This window comes from Theropithecus gelada, chromosome 1 (genome assembly GCF_003255815.1).
Source record: "Theropithecus gelada isolate Dixy chromosome 1, Tgel_1.0, whole genome shotgun sequence".
Classification (NCBI taxonomy): Eukaryota; Metazoa; Chordata; class Mammalia; order Primates; family Cercopithecidae; genus Theropithecus; species Theropithecus gelada.
The window spans coordinates 60580047-60595254 of NC_037668.1; the positions used below are offsets into that span (position 1 = coordinate 60580047).

The window sequence follows — 15208 nt, forward strand, 5'->3', positions numbered from 1 at the left end:
CTAAAAAAAAAAATCAGCCAGGCATGGTGACACATACCTGCAGTCACAGCTACTTGGGAGTCTGAGGTGGGAGGATTGCTTGAGGCTGGGAGGTTGAGGCTCCAGTGAGCCACATATGCGCCACTGCACTCCAGCCTGGGTGACAGAGTGAGATTCTGTCTGAAAAAAATAATAAATAAATAAACTGAAAGTTATGAAAGTTCATCGCATAATTTCTTTTTTTTTTTTTTTTAGGAGACATGATCTCACTCTGTTGCCCAGCTTCTAGACAGTGGTGTGATGATAGCTCACTGCAACCTGAAACTCCTGGGCTCAAGTGATCCTATCTCAGTTCCCCAAGTAGCAGTGCATACCACCATGCCCAGCTAACTTTTTCATTTTTTTTTTTTCTTTTGTAGAGACAGGGTTGGTCTTGCTATGTTGCCCAGGCTGGTCTGGAACTCCTGTCTTCAAGCAACCCTCCCACCTTAGTCTCCCACAGCATTGGGATTACAGACGTGAGCCACCAAGCTTGGTCTATCACACACATTTTTAAAAAGATCAGTAACTGCAGGTTTCCGTGTTGCCATCTGCACACTGTCCTCCATTCCACACTCTCCTGCAATATTCGAAGACCTCAAATAGCTTGTACAAAAAGCTAATAACATTTTCTGGGATTTATTCTTCAGTTTGCTTGTTTATTTGAATGTACATGAGATGTTAATTACAGCAACTCAAGTTCTCACGTTTATCATAGATTCTGCAAATTGATTTGAGAATGACACTGAAAATATAAATGACGATGTATCCTCTATGTTATATAATACAGGCTGTATTAAAACTCTTCTCAGAAAGAACAAAGTGAGAATAGGTCAACCTATGAATGCAAATGATTCATATCCTGTAGGAGTTCTGAGCAAATTTACCCCACCTAGCTACAAAATAACTACTAAAGATAAACAACTGTCTCCTCAAGACAGTGACTAGCTTGTTATTTTGCATTAAATGGGAAAGTTACTGGATGACCTCAGAAAAGCATTAAGTCAACTTCTAAAGATACAAATTAAGTGGACAGCCAGTAGGGAGTCTTGAATACTTCATCATCCATTCCTACCTTATATGGCAGAAGTAAATGTTTATTAACATTCCTCCAGCCCCCGCCTTTTTCTTTTTTTTGAGACGGAGTTTCACTCTTGTTACCCAGGCTGGAGTGCAATGGCGCAATTTTGGCTTACAGCAACCTCTGTCTCCGGGGTTCAAGAGATTCTCCTGCCTCAGCCTCCCAAGTAGCTGGGCTTACAGGCGCCCACCACCATGCCTGGCTAATTTTTTTGTATTTTTAGTAGAGATGGGGTTTCACCATGTTGGCCAGGCTGGTCTCGAACTCCTGGCCTTCAAGTGATCCACCTGCCTCAGCCTCCCAAAGTGCTGGGATTACAAGCGTGAGCCACCGTGCCCGGCCCACTTTTTTTTTTCTTAAAAAGAGTGTTGGATAGGATTGACAATGTCAACTTCGAGTGTTTAATTTGGTGCCAAGGAAGTAAAATAACCCCAAATACTCATGAATCCACAGCATTCTATTACTACGACACAGAATTACTCAGGGCATGAGATTTGGCATTTCTGTTTTTGGGTACCTGGTCTGAGCTCTTGCCTGTGACTCATACTGCATGACATGGAGCTATTAAAATCTCTAAACCGGCCTGGCACAGTCGCTCACGCCTGTAATCCCAGCACTTTGGGAGGCCGAGGCAGGTGGATCACCTGAGGTCAGGAGTTCAAGACCAGCCTGGCCAACATGGCGAAACCCTGTCTCAACTAAAAATACAAAAATTAGTCAGGCGTGGTGGTGCAAGCCTGTAATCCAGCTACTCGGGAGGCTGAGGCAGAAGAATTGCTTGAATCCAGGAGGCGGAGGTTGCAGTGAGCCAAAATCACACCATTTTACTCCAGCCTGGGCAACAAGAGAAAAATTCCGTCTCAAAAAAAAAAAAAAAAATCTCCAAACCTTAACTTCTGTTCCACCAAATGGAGGTATAGGTGCTTGTCACATTCAAACGTAGCTAACAAGTTCTAAAACTGCACGAGAGACCTTGTCCTGAAAGACGTATGGTGTAAAAACATCGCACACTATGTCCTACCTCCTGGCCTTTACATACTCTATTCCTTCTACCTAGAAATGCCTTGTCCTTACTTCTTGCCCTGACAAGTACCCATTTAAGAACCAACTCAAGTGTCATCTTCTCTGTAAAATATACTTAACCTCTCTAGGCAGCTGGTTGCCTACATCGTGGGTGTGCACAATTATAACACTTATCACATTATATTGTAACTATCTGTTTATATGCTTGCCTCCCAAACCACACTGGACTTAAGGAGACATATCATCCACTTTTTAACCTCAGTCTAGTACACTGGTTCATGCTCAAAATAACTGTATTGCATGAATGACAGAGACCCTCTCTTGTTTTGGTTGTTTGACTTTCCCAGAGCATTCTAGGTCTTCTCCTAGGCCATCACTCTCCTCTAAAGCAATCTTTTTAATGTATCCATGTATCTATTGGCTTATTATACACCAGGTACTGTAACCTAATCCTAAAATTTCATATAAACCCACTTTAGTGGTAAACTCCTAAGTTCTGAATAATCTTCTCGAATAGCTGAAAAAAAAAAACCTTGCCTGGGTATGGTGGACCACACCATAAAAAGTGCTTGGTGTCCCAGCACTTTGGGACACCAAGGTGGGTGGATTGCTTAAGCTTGGGAGTTCAAGACCAGTCTGGGCAACATGGCAAAACGCCATCTCTACCAAAAAAAAAAAAAAGAAAAAAATTAGCTAGGCATGGTGGTGCATGCCTGTAGTCCCAGCTACTCAGGAGGCTGAGGTGGGAGGATGGCTTCAGCCCAGGAGGTGGAGCTTGCAGTGAGCTGAGATTGCGCCACTGCACTCCAGCCTGGGAGATAGAGCTAGACCCTGTTTCAAAACAAACAAAAAAAGAACACACACAAAAAAAAAACAAAAAAAAAAAAAAGAAAGAAAAGAAAAAAGAAAAACCTCATCCTTGAGACCCAATCTGCCCTGTCCACCTTGTTCCTTCTCTTCCATGTCCCATGCTGGTGCATCTCTCTTACTCTGCTCTTTTAGCTTAACCAACCATTCAGGCTTGCTAATTAGAAACTAAAAGAAAGGTGTAGAAAATTACATGCTGTGAAGAATACAGACACAGCTGGGTGCAGTGGCTCATGCTTATAACCCCAGAACTTTGTCACGCAAAGGCAGGAGGATCACTTGAACCTGAGAGTTCAAGACCAGCCAGGGCAACATAGTGAAATCCCATCTCTATGAAAGATACAAAAATTAGGCTGGGCACGGTGGCTCATGCTTGTAATCCCAGCACTTTGGGAGGCCAAGGTGGGTGGATCACCTGAGGTCAGGAGTTCGAGACCAGCCTGGCCAATGTGACGAAACCCCATCTCTACTAAAAATACAAAAAAAAAACTAGCTGGGCGTAGTGGCATGCACTTGTAGTCCCAGCTACTCCCAGCTACTCAGGAGGCTGAGGCAGGAGAACCGCTTGAATCCAGGAGGCAGAGGTTGCTGTGAGCCGAAATTGCGCCACTGCACTCCAGCCTGGGTGACGGAGTGAGACTCTCTCTTCGAATAACAACAACAAAAAAAAGCCGAGTGTGGTGGGATATGGTGTCATGTGGTGGCACATGCCTGTAGTCCCAGCTACTTATGAGGCTGAGGTGGGAAGATCACCCGAGTCTGGGAGGTTGAGGTTCCACTGAGCTGAAATCGCACTACTGCACTCCAGCACAGGCAACAGAGTTACAGAGTTAGACCCTAACTCAAAAAAATAAAAAAGAATAAAAAAGAAAGAGACTACAGACCGCCCCCCACAGCCCCCACTGCTTAAGTTCATACAACTTTTCCTCATTTTATTAATTTCCTAAAGCTTCAGAAACATCATAAAGTGACAAACTAGACCACAGCATTACTTAGCTTCAGCCCTGGAAAAAAAGATTTCCATTAGTATAAATTTGATTATGCTCCAACAGACTTCGGTGGTTAAAGAAATGTGTTCCTATATTATGTCTGTAATTTCCATCCCCAAGTCATGCAACATAACTAGGTTACCCATTTACAAATAGACCCCTAGTAGGCATCAGGGTGGTAGACATGCGCCAAGTTGTCACAATGAACTGCACCCTTAACATCTTCATTTTTCCTGCCCATTTAAGACCCATCTCTAGGCTAGACAACTCCAAGAGCCTCCTTATCTGGTCTCCCTATTCCCCACTCCATCCAAATTCCATTCTAGAAGGTTATACTCTTTTGCTTAAAATCCTTCAAAGAAGCGGCCGGGCGCGGTGGGCTCAAGCCTGTAATCCCAGCACTTTGGGAGGCCGAGATGGGCAGATCATGAGGTCGGGAGATCGAGACCATCCTGGCGAACACGGTGAAACCCCGTCTCTACTAAAAAAATACAAAAAACTAGCTGGGCGAGGTGGCGGGCGCCTGTAGTCCCAGCTACTTGGGAGGCTGAGGCAGGAGAATGGCCTAAACCCGGGAGGCGGAGCTTGCAGTGAGCTGAGATCCGGCCACTGCACTCCAGCCTGGGCGACTGAGCGAGACTCTGTCTCAAAAAAAAAAAAAAAAAAAAAAAAAAAAAATCCTTCAAAGAAAAAGAAAAAAGAAAAAAAAAGTGCTTCAACCCAAAACTTATTTCCACAGCTTACACAGGCCTATCAACCTGAATCCAGTCCACGTTTTCAGGTTGATCTCTAGTCACTTCCCAGGTATGGGGTCTTGCTATTACCCAGGCTGGTCTCAAATTCCTGGGCTCAACTAATCCTCCCACCTCAGCCTCCTGAGTAGCTGGGACCACAGGTGCACACCACCATGCCTGCTCCTCTGTGAAGTCTTTCTTGAAACCGTCATGCAAAATCTACTGTTCTTTCATCTATCTAAGAACACCTGTATTTTCTTTAGTATTTATCACCGACATTTGTATAATTCTCTACCTATCTATGTATCAATCATCTGTCTCCTCTACCAGGTGAAATTTCCTACCAATTGGCCGGGCGCGGTGGCTCAAGCCTGTAATCCCAGCACTTTGGGAGGCCGAGATGGGCGGATCACGAGGTCAGGAGATCGAGACCATCCTGGCTAACACAGTGAAACCCTATCTCTACTAAAAAAAAAATACAAAAAACTAGCCGGGCGACGTGGCGGGCGCCTGTAGTCCCAGCTACTCGGGAGGCTGAGGCAGGAGAATGGCGTAAACCTGGGAGGCGGAGCTTGCAGTGAGCTGAGATCCAGCCACTGCACTCCAGCCTGGGTGACAGAGCCAGACTCCGTCTCAAAAAAAAAGAAAAAAAAAAAGAAAAAAAGAAAAAAAAATTTCTTATCAAGAAGACCATGTCTAAGTTCTTTTTGTAATATCCAGTACTCACCCAGAGTTCAACATTGTATCATTCCAAAAGTATCTGTTGAAGCCTGGTGTGGTGGCTCACGCCTATAATCCCAACACTTTGGGAGGCTGAGGCAGGTGGATCACTTGAAGTCAAGAATTCAAGACCAGCCTGGCCAACATGGTGAAACCCTGTCTGTACTAAAAATATAAAAATTAGCTGGGCATTGTGGCACGTGCCTATAATCCCAGATACTCGGGAAGGTGAGGCAGGAGAATTGCTTGAACCTGAGAGGTGGAGGTTGCAGTGAGTTGAGATGGCGCAACTGCACTCCAGCCTGGGCGACAGAGCGAGACTACATCTCAAAAAAAAAGTTGTATGTTGAACTGAATGATCACCTGTCTATCCTATTCTTGCTTACCTCTCTCATCTCTATTCCTCCTCTGAGAACTATGCTGCTTATATTTCTTATCTTTCTCATCAAAATTCACCTATGTACCACACTCTTCTAGAACCTAATTGAAAGACTTTGTACACAGAGTTGTAGAAATGGTTGGAATATAGATATCCTAGTCTAGAGGCATGAGCTCTCAATCTATTCAGAGCATAAGGTTTATGGTTAAATAAGGACACTAACCAAAGGCAGGCCAGCATGGTAACTTTAGGGAAAGTTTGAGTTAAGCCTTAAAGATGCTACAGAAAAAACAAAAACTTGTTTCCTGGTGATCTAAATTGGGGAAATTATATTATATTAAAGATTTATACTACATATTAGTATATTAGCATGTTTAAGGATTTAAGATTCTTAAAGATTTAGAAACTCATAAACTTGTTTTATTTTGTTTAACCCAATATTTTCCAAGCTTATTTCCTTACAAAACATTTTTCTTTTAAGTAATGCCTATAACACACCTTAGGAAATAGTGATGTGAGTGAAAAATAGAAAATAAAATTAAAAGATAGTTGGAGATGGCAGTGTGTGGTGGCTCACGAGGTCAGGAGATCAAGACCATCCTGGCTAACACGGTGAAACCCCGTCTCTACTAAAAATACAAAAAATTAGCCAGGCATGGTAGCAAGTGCCTGTAGTCCCAGCTACTCGGGACGCTGAGGCAGGAGAATGGCATGAACCCAGGAGACAGAGCTTGCAGTGAGCTGGGATCGCGCCACTGCTTTCCAGCCTGCCTGGGCAACAGAGTGAGACTCTGTCTCAAAAAAAAAAAAAAAAAAAAAGATGGTTGGAGACTGTAAAGGAGCTTAAATGATAAGGATAGATCAAATAAGTTCTCAAAGACATCTTATAGGTTAGGTAGTCAATGAATAGTTTTAAGCAGAGGAGCGATACAGATGTTCTCCTTTAGTACAAGTACTTTAGCAAATCTGAGACAGATGTATTGGGCTGGATGGAGGATGGTGTACGTGCACAAGAGGAGGGGGTGATGTGGAGTTGGGGAATGCAGGGAAAAGTTGTGGAACAGGAGGTATGGAGCCAAATCAAGAGAAGAGGTTCAGGGAGGCTTCAGAAAGCAAAAATCCTCCTTCATCTACTGAAATTTGTCTTGTTCAAAGAGCTTGCTTGCTCTTCCCTCATAAATGTGCTAGGGATGAACAAAAGCTTCCTGTTTATGGAATGGTCCAGTCTAGTTGTCTGAAAAAGCCAATAGCTGCTACTATTTCCTGGGATCAGGTGGGAGGAAGGATTCTGCAGGGGACAGACGCAGCAATGAAAGGCTGGAGTGGTGGACCTGCACAAAGAATTTAGGTTGGCTGGGTGCGGTGGCTCACTCCAGTAATCCCAGCACTTTGGGAGGCTGAGGTGGGCGGATCACCTGAGGTCGGGAGTTCGAGACCTGCCTGATCAACATGGAGAAACCCTGTCTTTACTAAAAATACAAAATTGGCCGGGTGTGGTGGCACATGCCTATAATCCCAGCTACTAGCGAGGTCGAGGCAAGAGAATCGCTTGAACCTGGGAGGCGGAGGTTGTGGTGAGCTGAGATTGTGCCATTGCACTCCAGCCTGGGCAATGAGAGTGAAACTCTGTCTTTAAAAAAAAAAAAAAAGAATTTAGGTCAAGACAGCCTTATCCCTTCTTATTCATCTGTACAGAAGATCTGAGCCTGTATACTAGGAAATTTTCTGTTGCCTACTTTGCTCACCAGCAGTCTCCTAAAGATTCTGACAGGGTTTTAAGATTAGCAACAGGACACTTGAGAGGAAAACATTACAGTTACATGATTTGGGGGTTTCTGAAGAGACATACTTGGGCAGAGACTCAAAAGGGTAAAAGATCAACTACATCAATTATTAGCAATGAAACACCAGGCCCCATATTTAAACTTCTCTGAACTGGTTTCTTGTATATAAAATGCATTTGTCAACATCTACCTGGATGAGACTAAAATGAAATTATGTCTGAATGAGATTATAGTCTGAAGATTATAAAGAACTATAAAAAATCAGTTATTTGTATTTTGAACTAATTTTATCTCATTTGACACCTTGTTTTTAAGATTATACTAGGCCATATTGTTCTTAGTATATTAAATAATAATGTGAGGCTGGGTACGGTGGCTCACGCCTGTAATCCCAGCACTTTGAGAGGCCAAAGTGGGCGGATCACGAGGTCAGGAGATAGAGACCATCCTGGCTAATAAGGTGAAACCCCATCTCTACTAAAAATACAAAAAATAAAAAAATAAAAAAATTAGCCGGGTGGTGGCAGGCGCCTGTAGTCCCAGCTACTTGGGAGGCTGAGGCAGGAAAATGGCACAAACCCGGGAGGTGGAGCTTGCAGTGAGTGGAGATGGCGCCACTGCACTCCAGTCTGGGCAACAGAGTGAGACTTCGTCTCAGAAAAAAAAAAAAGAAATCATAATGTGAATGTTTTCCCACTGAAATTGGTTCCCTTATTTATGAATAAAATAAAATCATATTTGAGTATAAGAAAAGAAAAATCCGGCCGGGCGCGGTGGCTCATGCCTGTAATCCCAGCACTTTGGGAGGCCGAGACGGGTGGATCACGAGGTCAGGAGATCGAGACCATCCTGGCTAACACAGTGAAACCCCGTTTCTACTAAAAAAATACAAAAAATTAGCCGGGCGTGGTGGTGGGCGCCTGTAGTCCCAGCTACTCGGGAGGCTGAGGCAGGAGAATGGCATGAACCCGGGAGGTGGAGCTTGCAGTAAGCCGAGATCGCGCCACTGCCCAGCCTGGGTGACAGAGCGAGACTCCGTCTCAAAAAAAAAAAAAAGAAAAAAAAGAAAAGAAAAATCCAAATTTGCTCTATCCTACAAATACTCTGTAAACAAACCATGAATCTCTGAATGCATGGTGTTCTTGTTATTATGAGTAATTACAGTAAAACTAACGATCAGAACCAGTAAGATTGCTCACACGCCCCCCTCACCCTACCAAATGCACATACAAACAAAGCAGAGGGGAGACCTGATCAATTTGGCTGGCAAGAACTTTATCTGTGGGCAGTAAAGATGGTCAAGTATGGGAATAGGAGGTGACTGGGACTTGAACTTCTCTTCTAATGCTTATCCGTGACCTTTACCAGCCCCAGAAGAATAGAATAATTTGTTTAAAAAGTAAAACAAGCCGGGCGCGGTGGCTCAAGCCTGTAATCCCAGCACTTTGGGAGGCCGAGACGGGCGGATCACGAGGTCAGGAGATCGAGACCATCCTGGCTAACACGGTGAAACCCCGTCTCTACTTAAAATACAAAAAAATTGGCCGGGCGAGGTGGCGGCGCCTGTAGTCCCAGCTACTCGGGAGGCTGAGGCAGGAGAATGGCGTGAACCCGGGAGGCGGAGCTTGCAGTGAGCGGAGATCGCGCCACTGTACTCCAGCCTGGGTGACAGAGCGAGACTCCGTCTCAAAAAAAAAAAAAAAAAAAAAAAAGTAAAACAAAGGAGCTGGTGCAGTGGTTCGTGCCTATAATCCCAGTTACTCAGGAGGCTAAGGTGGGAGTGAGTACTGCTTTAGCCAAGGAGTTCGAGGTTGTAGTAAGCCACGATTATGCCACTGCACTCCAGCCTGGGCACAGAGTTGAGACTCCCTCTCTAAAACAAAACAAAACAAAACAACACTGTTCAAAACAAAACAAGGGAACTATGACATCCCGTAAGAACACAGAAGCTATTTTTTTTCCTGGCATTAAAAAGAGGCAGCAATAATCCCAGCACTTCGGGAGGCCAAGGCGGGAAAACAGCTTGAGCCCAGGAGTTCAAGACCAGCCTGGGCAACATAGGGAGACTCTGTCTCTACAAATAATAATAATAATAATAATAATAATAATAATAATAATAATTAGCTAGGCTTGGTGGCATGCACCTGTGGTCCCAGCTACTTGAGATGCTGAGGCAGGAGGATCACCTGAGCCCAGGAGGTTGAGGCTGCAGTGAGCCATGATTGCACCACTGCTGCACTCCAGCTTGGGTGACAGAGTGAAACCCTGTCCCCACCAAAAAAAATGATGCAAAGCAACTAGCCACATCCCAAGGGAGAACTCAGGCATCTATTTGGCAACTAACAGAATTTTAAAGTTACTCCCTGTAACCACTTTCAACTGAAGATCTCAAAACACTGTGTAAACATTAATTAAATCTCTCAAGTCAGGAAAGAATTAGGCCTATTTCAGATAAGAAAAATAAGGTAGGTAGGAGGCTGTTAACAACAGGAATCAGAAAGGAAACTAGACTCTAGTATCTTTGGCTTTCTCAATGTTGTCCTCAGGCTACACTTAATGAAATGCACCCAAGCAGCAGCATCCTCAATAATGGGGCTACGTTGATAAGCCAATGCTTTTTAAAACAGGGGCTGAGTGGAAGGAACATTGGCCTTGGTTGGAATTAAGACCCCTGTTCTAAGCCTGGTTTCACCACTTACTAGTTATATGACCCTGAACAAGTCATTCAATTTCCTTAAACTTTGGTTTCCTCATTTGTAAAACTATATCAAACCTATCTCACAAGGTTGTGAGGATCAAATTAAATTATATATGCCTGGCGCACAGGTATTGAGAGGCCAGCTTTCTTTCTTTCCCCAAACTCCACCTTAAGTCTGTAGATGATACATATTTAAAAATACATAGCTTATATATATTACTATACATATGATTATCATTCTTTTAACTAATTAAGAAATAAAATCTGGAGGATACTAACATAATACTTGACTAAAATAAGAAATGGCCTAATTTTTTTTTTTTTTTTTTTTTTTTTTTTTTTGACGGAGTCTCTGAAAATTATTTTCTGTGCATTTTTATTGATGTGAGCAAAGACAGAAACTGACTTTAGAAAAATTTAAAAAACGGACCTTTTCCAGAAAGATGATCTGCCACATTTCTTAGAACTCAAGGAAACAACTCAGAAAGGAGTTAATGTACTATTCCAAAATTAACTATGCGGCGTGTTTTTTTTTTTTTTTTTTTTTTTTGAGACGGAATCTCTCTCTGTCACCCAGGCTGGAGTACAGTGGCCTGATCTCGGCTCACTGCAACCTCTGCCTCCTGGGTTCAAGTGATTCTGCCTCAGCCTCCTGGGTAGCTGGGACTACAGGTGTGCACCACCACCCCGGCTAATTTTTGTATTTTTAGTAGAGACAAGATTTCACTATGTTGGCCAGGCTGGTCTCGAGCTTCTGACCTCAGGTGATCCGTCTGCCTTGGTCTCCCAGAGTGCTAGGACTACAGGCGTGAGCCACCAAGCCTGGCCTGTGTTCTCTTAATATTCGTTTGGTTAAAAAAACAGATCAACAGTATCTGTAAAACTTTAATATCATATAAATTAACCGCAGAGGGCCAGTAAGATCACCAGACATAAACAGTTCCATGAACCTAAAAGGTCCTTCCTGATACTTATTAACTGAAAGTGAAAGTTAGCCACCATAAACACCACTCCTTTGACCACAACACTTCAAAGTAATTTAGAAACCCCATCTCAGTGAGGTTAAATAACACACCCATTTCTAAACAAGTCTGGCAGAATTAAAAACAGAAGTTAACTCTTCTTACCCTTCTAGACAGTCTAAGACAGCTCCTTTTGAAAGGAGACAACCAGCAGGATCATGGAGATCTCAAAACAACCTGGATATATAGGCTACAATTAAAAGTCCTTAACTCCTTTGAAGCTAAAGATCACACAACTTTTTACTAGCGTTACATTTACACACTGCAAGGAGTCCCTAGCATCTTTTTGTCGCCAAAACACGACACACAAGAATAAAATTATCTGCCCAAGGTCACAGAGCAGGTAATGGCTGTCTGACTCCCAACTACTTAAATGAGCCCCTCTTCCTGTGTGCAACCATTCATGGGATATACCGACAGTAACAATCAGTTAGACTTCTAAAGGTGGGGAGGGCGAGGAGGGTCTCCACTGAATGCTTCAGATAGGAAAATCTGGTGTATTATGTCTCTGCAGATATTGCATATTTTAATTTACTGCCCTTTAAAATTCAGCATACATGGTGCATTAAAAAGACTGTCATCAAGAACTCAAGATCAAAGGGGTTCAGAAACACAATTTATCCTACCACACCAACCTCTGGACATTCTTCTTCTCAGTGCCCCACTGAGTCTCTGGACAAAGAACATGTCTGTCCATCCCTCACCCTACCCAACGCAGTAAGGTAAGAACGACAGAGTGCCTCCCGATAACGTGGCACAGAACACACAGTGCTCAGGGTACCCCACGCCTATTCCCTGGTCACCTCCATCCTAACTTTCTGGGCGAACACGCCTTCTTCTGCAATGCTGCTAAGTCTGCCCCTAGCCAAGTAGACCCACCCCTCCGATGCGCTGCCCCCCTCAGAATATTCTCATTCCCTCCTTGGTCAAATATCCCTTCCCCGCTCTTACTGAGAGATACTCCCCACCTTGGCCGGGAGCGGTGGCTCACACCTGTAATCCCAACACTTTGGGAGGCCGAGGCAGGCAGATCACCTGAGGTCAGCAGTTCGAGACCAGCCTGGCCAACATGGTGAAACCCCATCTCTGCTAAAAATACAAAGAAATTAGCTGGGCGTGGTGGCGGGCGCCTGTAATCCCAGCTACTCGGGAGGCTGAGGCAGGAGAATCGCTTGAACCTGGGAGGCGAAGGTTGCAGTGAGCCGAGATCGCGCCATTGCACTCCAGCCTGGGCAAAAGAGCGAGACTCCGTCTACCTGCCCCCCCCGCAAAAAAAAAATAGAGATACTGCCCCCACCTCTGGACAGAGGGCATCCCCCCAACAAAAAATCCGCCTCTCCCTGTATCCTAACTTGATGGACAGCTCCCTTCCCCTCACCGAATGCTCAGCAGCCACCTCGAGCCCTGGGGCAGGGGGCGGGGTGTCGGGTGCGTTCACCCTACTAGTCTGGGCTTGCCTGATGGTTAGTTACCGGTTACCACCCCGCCGAAATTGCCGCCTTGCTGGTTTCCCTGCTTGGGACACACACGCAGCGCCGAGGACCGGCCCTGGAGGCCAGCCCCACGCGGGGTCCCCGCTGCCCCAGCCACGCCCCTCGGCCGCAGCCCGCCGCCCCCCGCGCCACGCCCCCGCGCTCACCCGCAGTCCGGGGCCGGGCACCAGCGGCAGTCGGGGTCCGAGGCTAGGTAGCGACGCAGCATGAACTCCTCGTACTTGTGCATAAGCGGCGGGTCGGCGAGCAGCAAACGGATGTCGTGCGGGTTGAGTCGCTCGCTGCACTCGGGGCAGCTGATGGGCACCCTGCTCTCGCTTATCTCCAGGCGCAGGTAGTGGCGGAGGCAGTCCCGGCACGAGCGGTGCGGACAGCTGAGGAGGCGCGGGGCCAGCTCGGGCGGCAGCCGCACCAGGCACAGCGGGCACTCCACCTCCTCCGCGCCTGGGCCGCCGCCCTCCGCCGCCTCCTCATCGTCGAACCCCGGCTCCGCCGCCGCCGCCGCCGCCGCGGCCTCCACCTCGGCCTCGGCGGCCGGCTCGGCGGGCAGCGCCTCGGGCGGCGGGGCCTGGGCCGCGGCAGGGGCCGGGGCGGGCGGCGGCGGCGCGGCTGGGGGCGGCGGCTCGGCCTGCGGCTTGGCCCGGGAGCGGCGACCGCGGGCCGAGGCGGAGAAGACGCTGTGGAAGGTGAGGCGCCGGCGCCGGCCGCTGTTGCGGCACTTGGGGTCTGGCGCGGCCGCATGTAGGGATGTGGAGCGCGGCGACTCGGAGTCCTTTTCGGAGCCCATGACCCGCAGAGGCCGAGGGGCCAGGGGCGCCCAGCGCCGCCACAGCTCCCGCCTCAGTGCCCCTCAGCCAGCGCCCGGCCGCCGCCGCCACCGCCTCAGCCGCCCTCCCGGAGCTAGAAGCCGAGCAGCAACGACGAAGTGGTTATAAAGCCTCCGCCCCGCGCGCCGCTGCCCTGCGCAGGCGCTTCGCTCAAACACCTCACAACCCTCGCGCCCCGGTCGAGGGGTGCGCTGGGCGGGGCCGAGCGGGGTGGGGCCGGGCGAGCTGGGGCGGAGCTCCGCCTCCTGCAGGTCAGGTGGTTCCAGGGCCGCCATGTTGCGGAGACTGAGCGATCCTAGCCCACTGCTCTCCCTCGTCTCCGCCCCCAATTCCATCACGTCGACACTCAAGGTGGACTTTTTCGTTTGCAGTTCCTCATAGGTTGATTGCCACTTCCAGTAAATGATGGTTCAGGTACATTATTTATAAAAAGTACACAGGGGTTGTTCAGATGGTGACTCCCAACTGGTCCACCTTCCAACATTTCTGTTTATTAAGCAGACAGCAGTAATTAATAAAGAATATATTCATTCATTGAGCTTCTGCAAAGTGCGAGGCATTACTAAATGAAACAGATAAGGTCCCCCATTGCAAGGAATTTACAGAATAAAGTCCAAATTTCTTAGTCTAGCAGTGTTCTCTATGTATTTAATAAACTCTATGTATTTAATAAACTCTATGTATATAATAATCTATTTCTAGGCTCACTTACCATTCAGTCCTCCTGGTATCTTGCTTACTTACCCAAACTTGTGGAAGGAGACCCAGCGTTTTCTTGCCTGGCAGTGCCTTTGACTTTCTTTTTCTAGTTCCCCATTCCTCTGACTGGGGGAGGATCTGGACCCTTAGGCTTCCTAGTGGGAGGCAGGCAAACAGATTCAACAACAGGAATGTATCAGGATTACATTCAGTTGCAAATAACAAAAGAAAAAAATAGCTTACGATTGAAATTTATCCTTTTTTTTTTTTTTTTTTCCCGAGACAGTTTTCCTCTGTCACTCAGGTTGGAGTGCAGTGGCGTGATCACAGCTCACTGCAGCCTCAACCTCCCAAGCTTAAGCAATCCTCCTACCCCAGCCTCCGGAGTAGCTGGGAGCACAGATGCGCCACCAGGCCTGCCTATTGTTTTTATTTTTTTCGTGGAGATGAGGCCTCCCCGTGTTGCTCAGGCTGGTCTGGAACTCCTGGGCTCACTCAAGTGATCCTCCTACCTTGGCCTCTCAAGGTGCTGGGATTACAGGCATAAGCCACTGTACCCAGCCAGAAATTTCTCTCTTTCCATGAAATTTAGGTCCAAAAGTAGGCAGTTCAGGGCTGTTCAGCCATCCTCAGTATTTGGCTTCCAATGTTAAGGTCACCTCACTATGGTCCATATTCCAAACAGTGGGAAGGAAAAAGGGAAGAAAGATGCATCCTCTTCCTTTTAAGAAGACTGCCTTGGGGCCGGGGGCGGTGGCTCACGCTCATGCCTGTAATCCCAGCAGTTTGGGAGGCCAAGGCAGGCAGATCACGAGGTCAGGAGATCGAGGCCATCCTGGCTAACATGGTGAAATCCCCTCTCTACTAAAAATAC

General features: G+C 46.7%; 1 protein-coding gene across 4 annotated transcripts in view; it reads right to left on the reverse strand.

The window, feature by feature from the left end:
- Positions 1-14163, reverse strand: part of RNF19B (ring finger protein 19B) — a 33404-nt gene extending 19241 nt beyond the window's left edge. For all 4 annotated transcript variants that reach the window (XM_025368633.1, XM_025368641.1, XM_025368648.1 and 1 more), the window contains exon 1: positions 12955-14163. In XM_025368633.1, coding sequence (XP_025224418.1) covers positions 12955-13595 — 641 coding nt within the window. In that variant the 5' untranslated portion in view covers positions 13596-14163. The remainder of the gene's footprint in view (positions 1-12954) is intronic.
- Positions 14164-15208: the final 1045 nt, after the last annotated feature.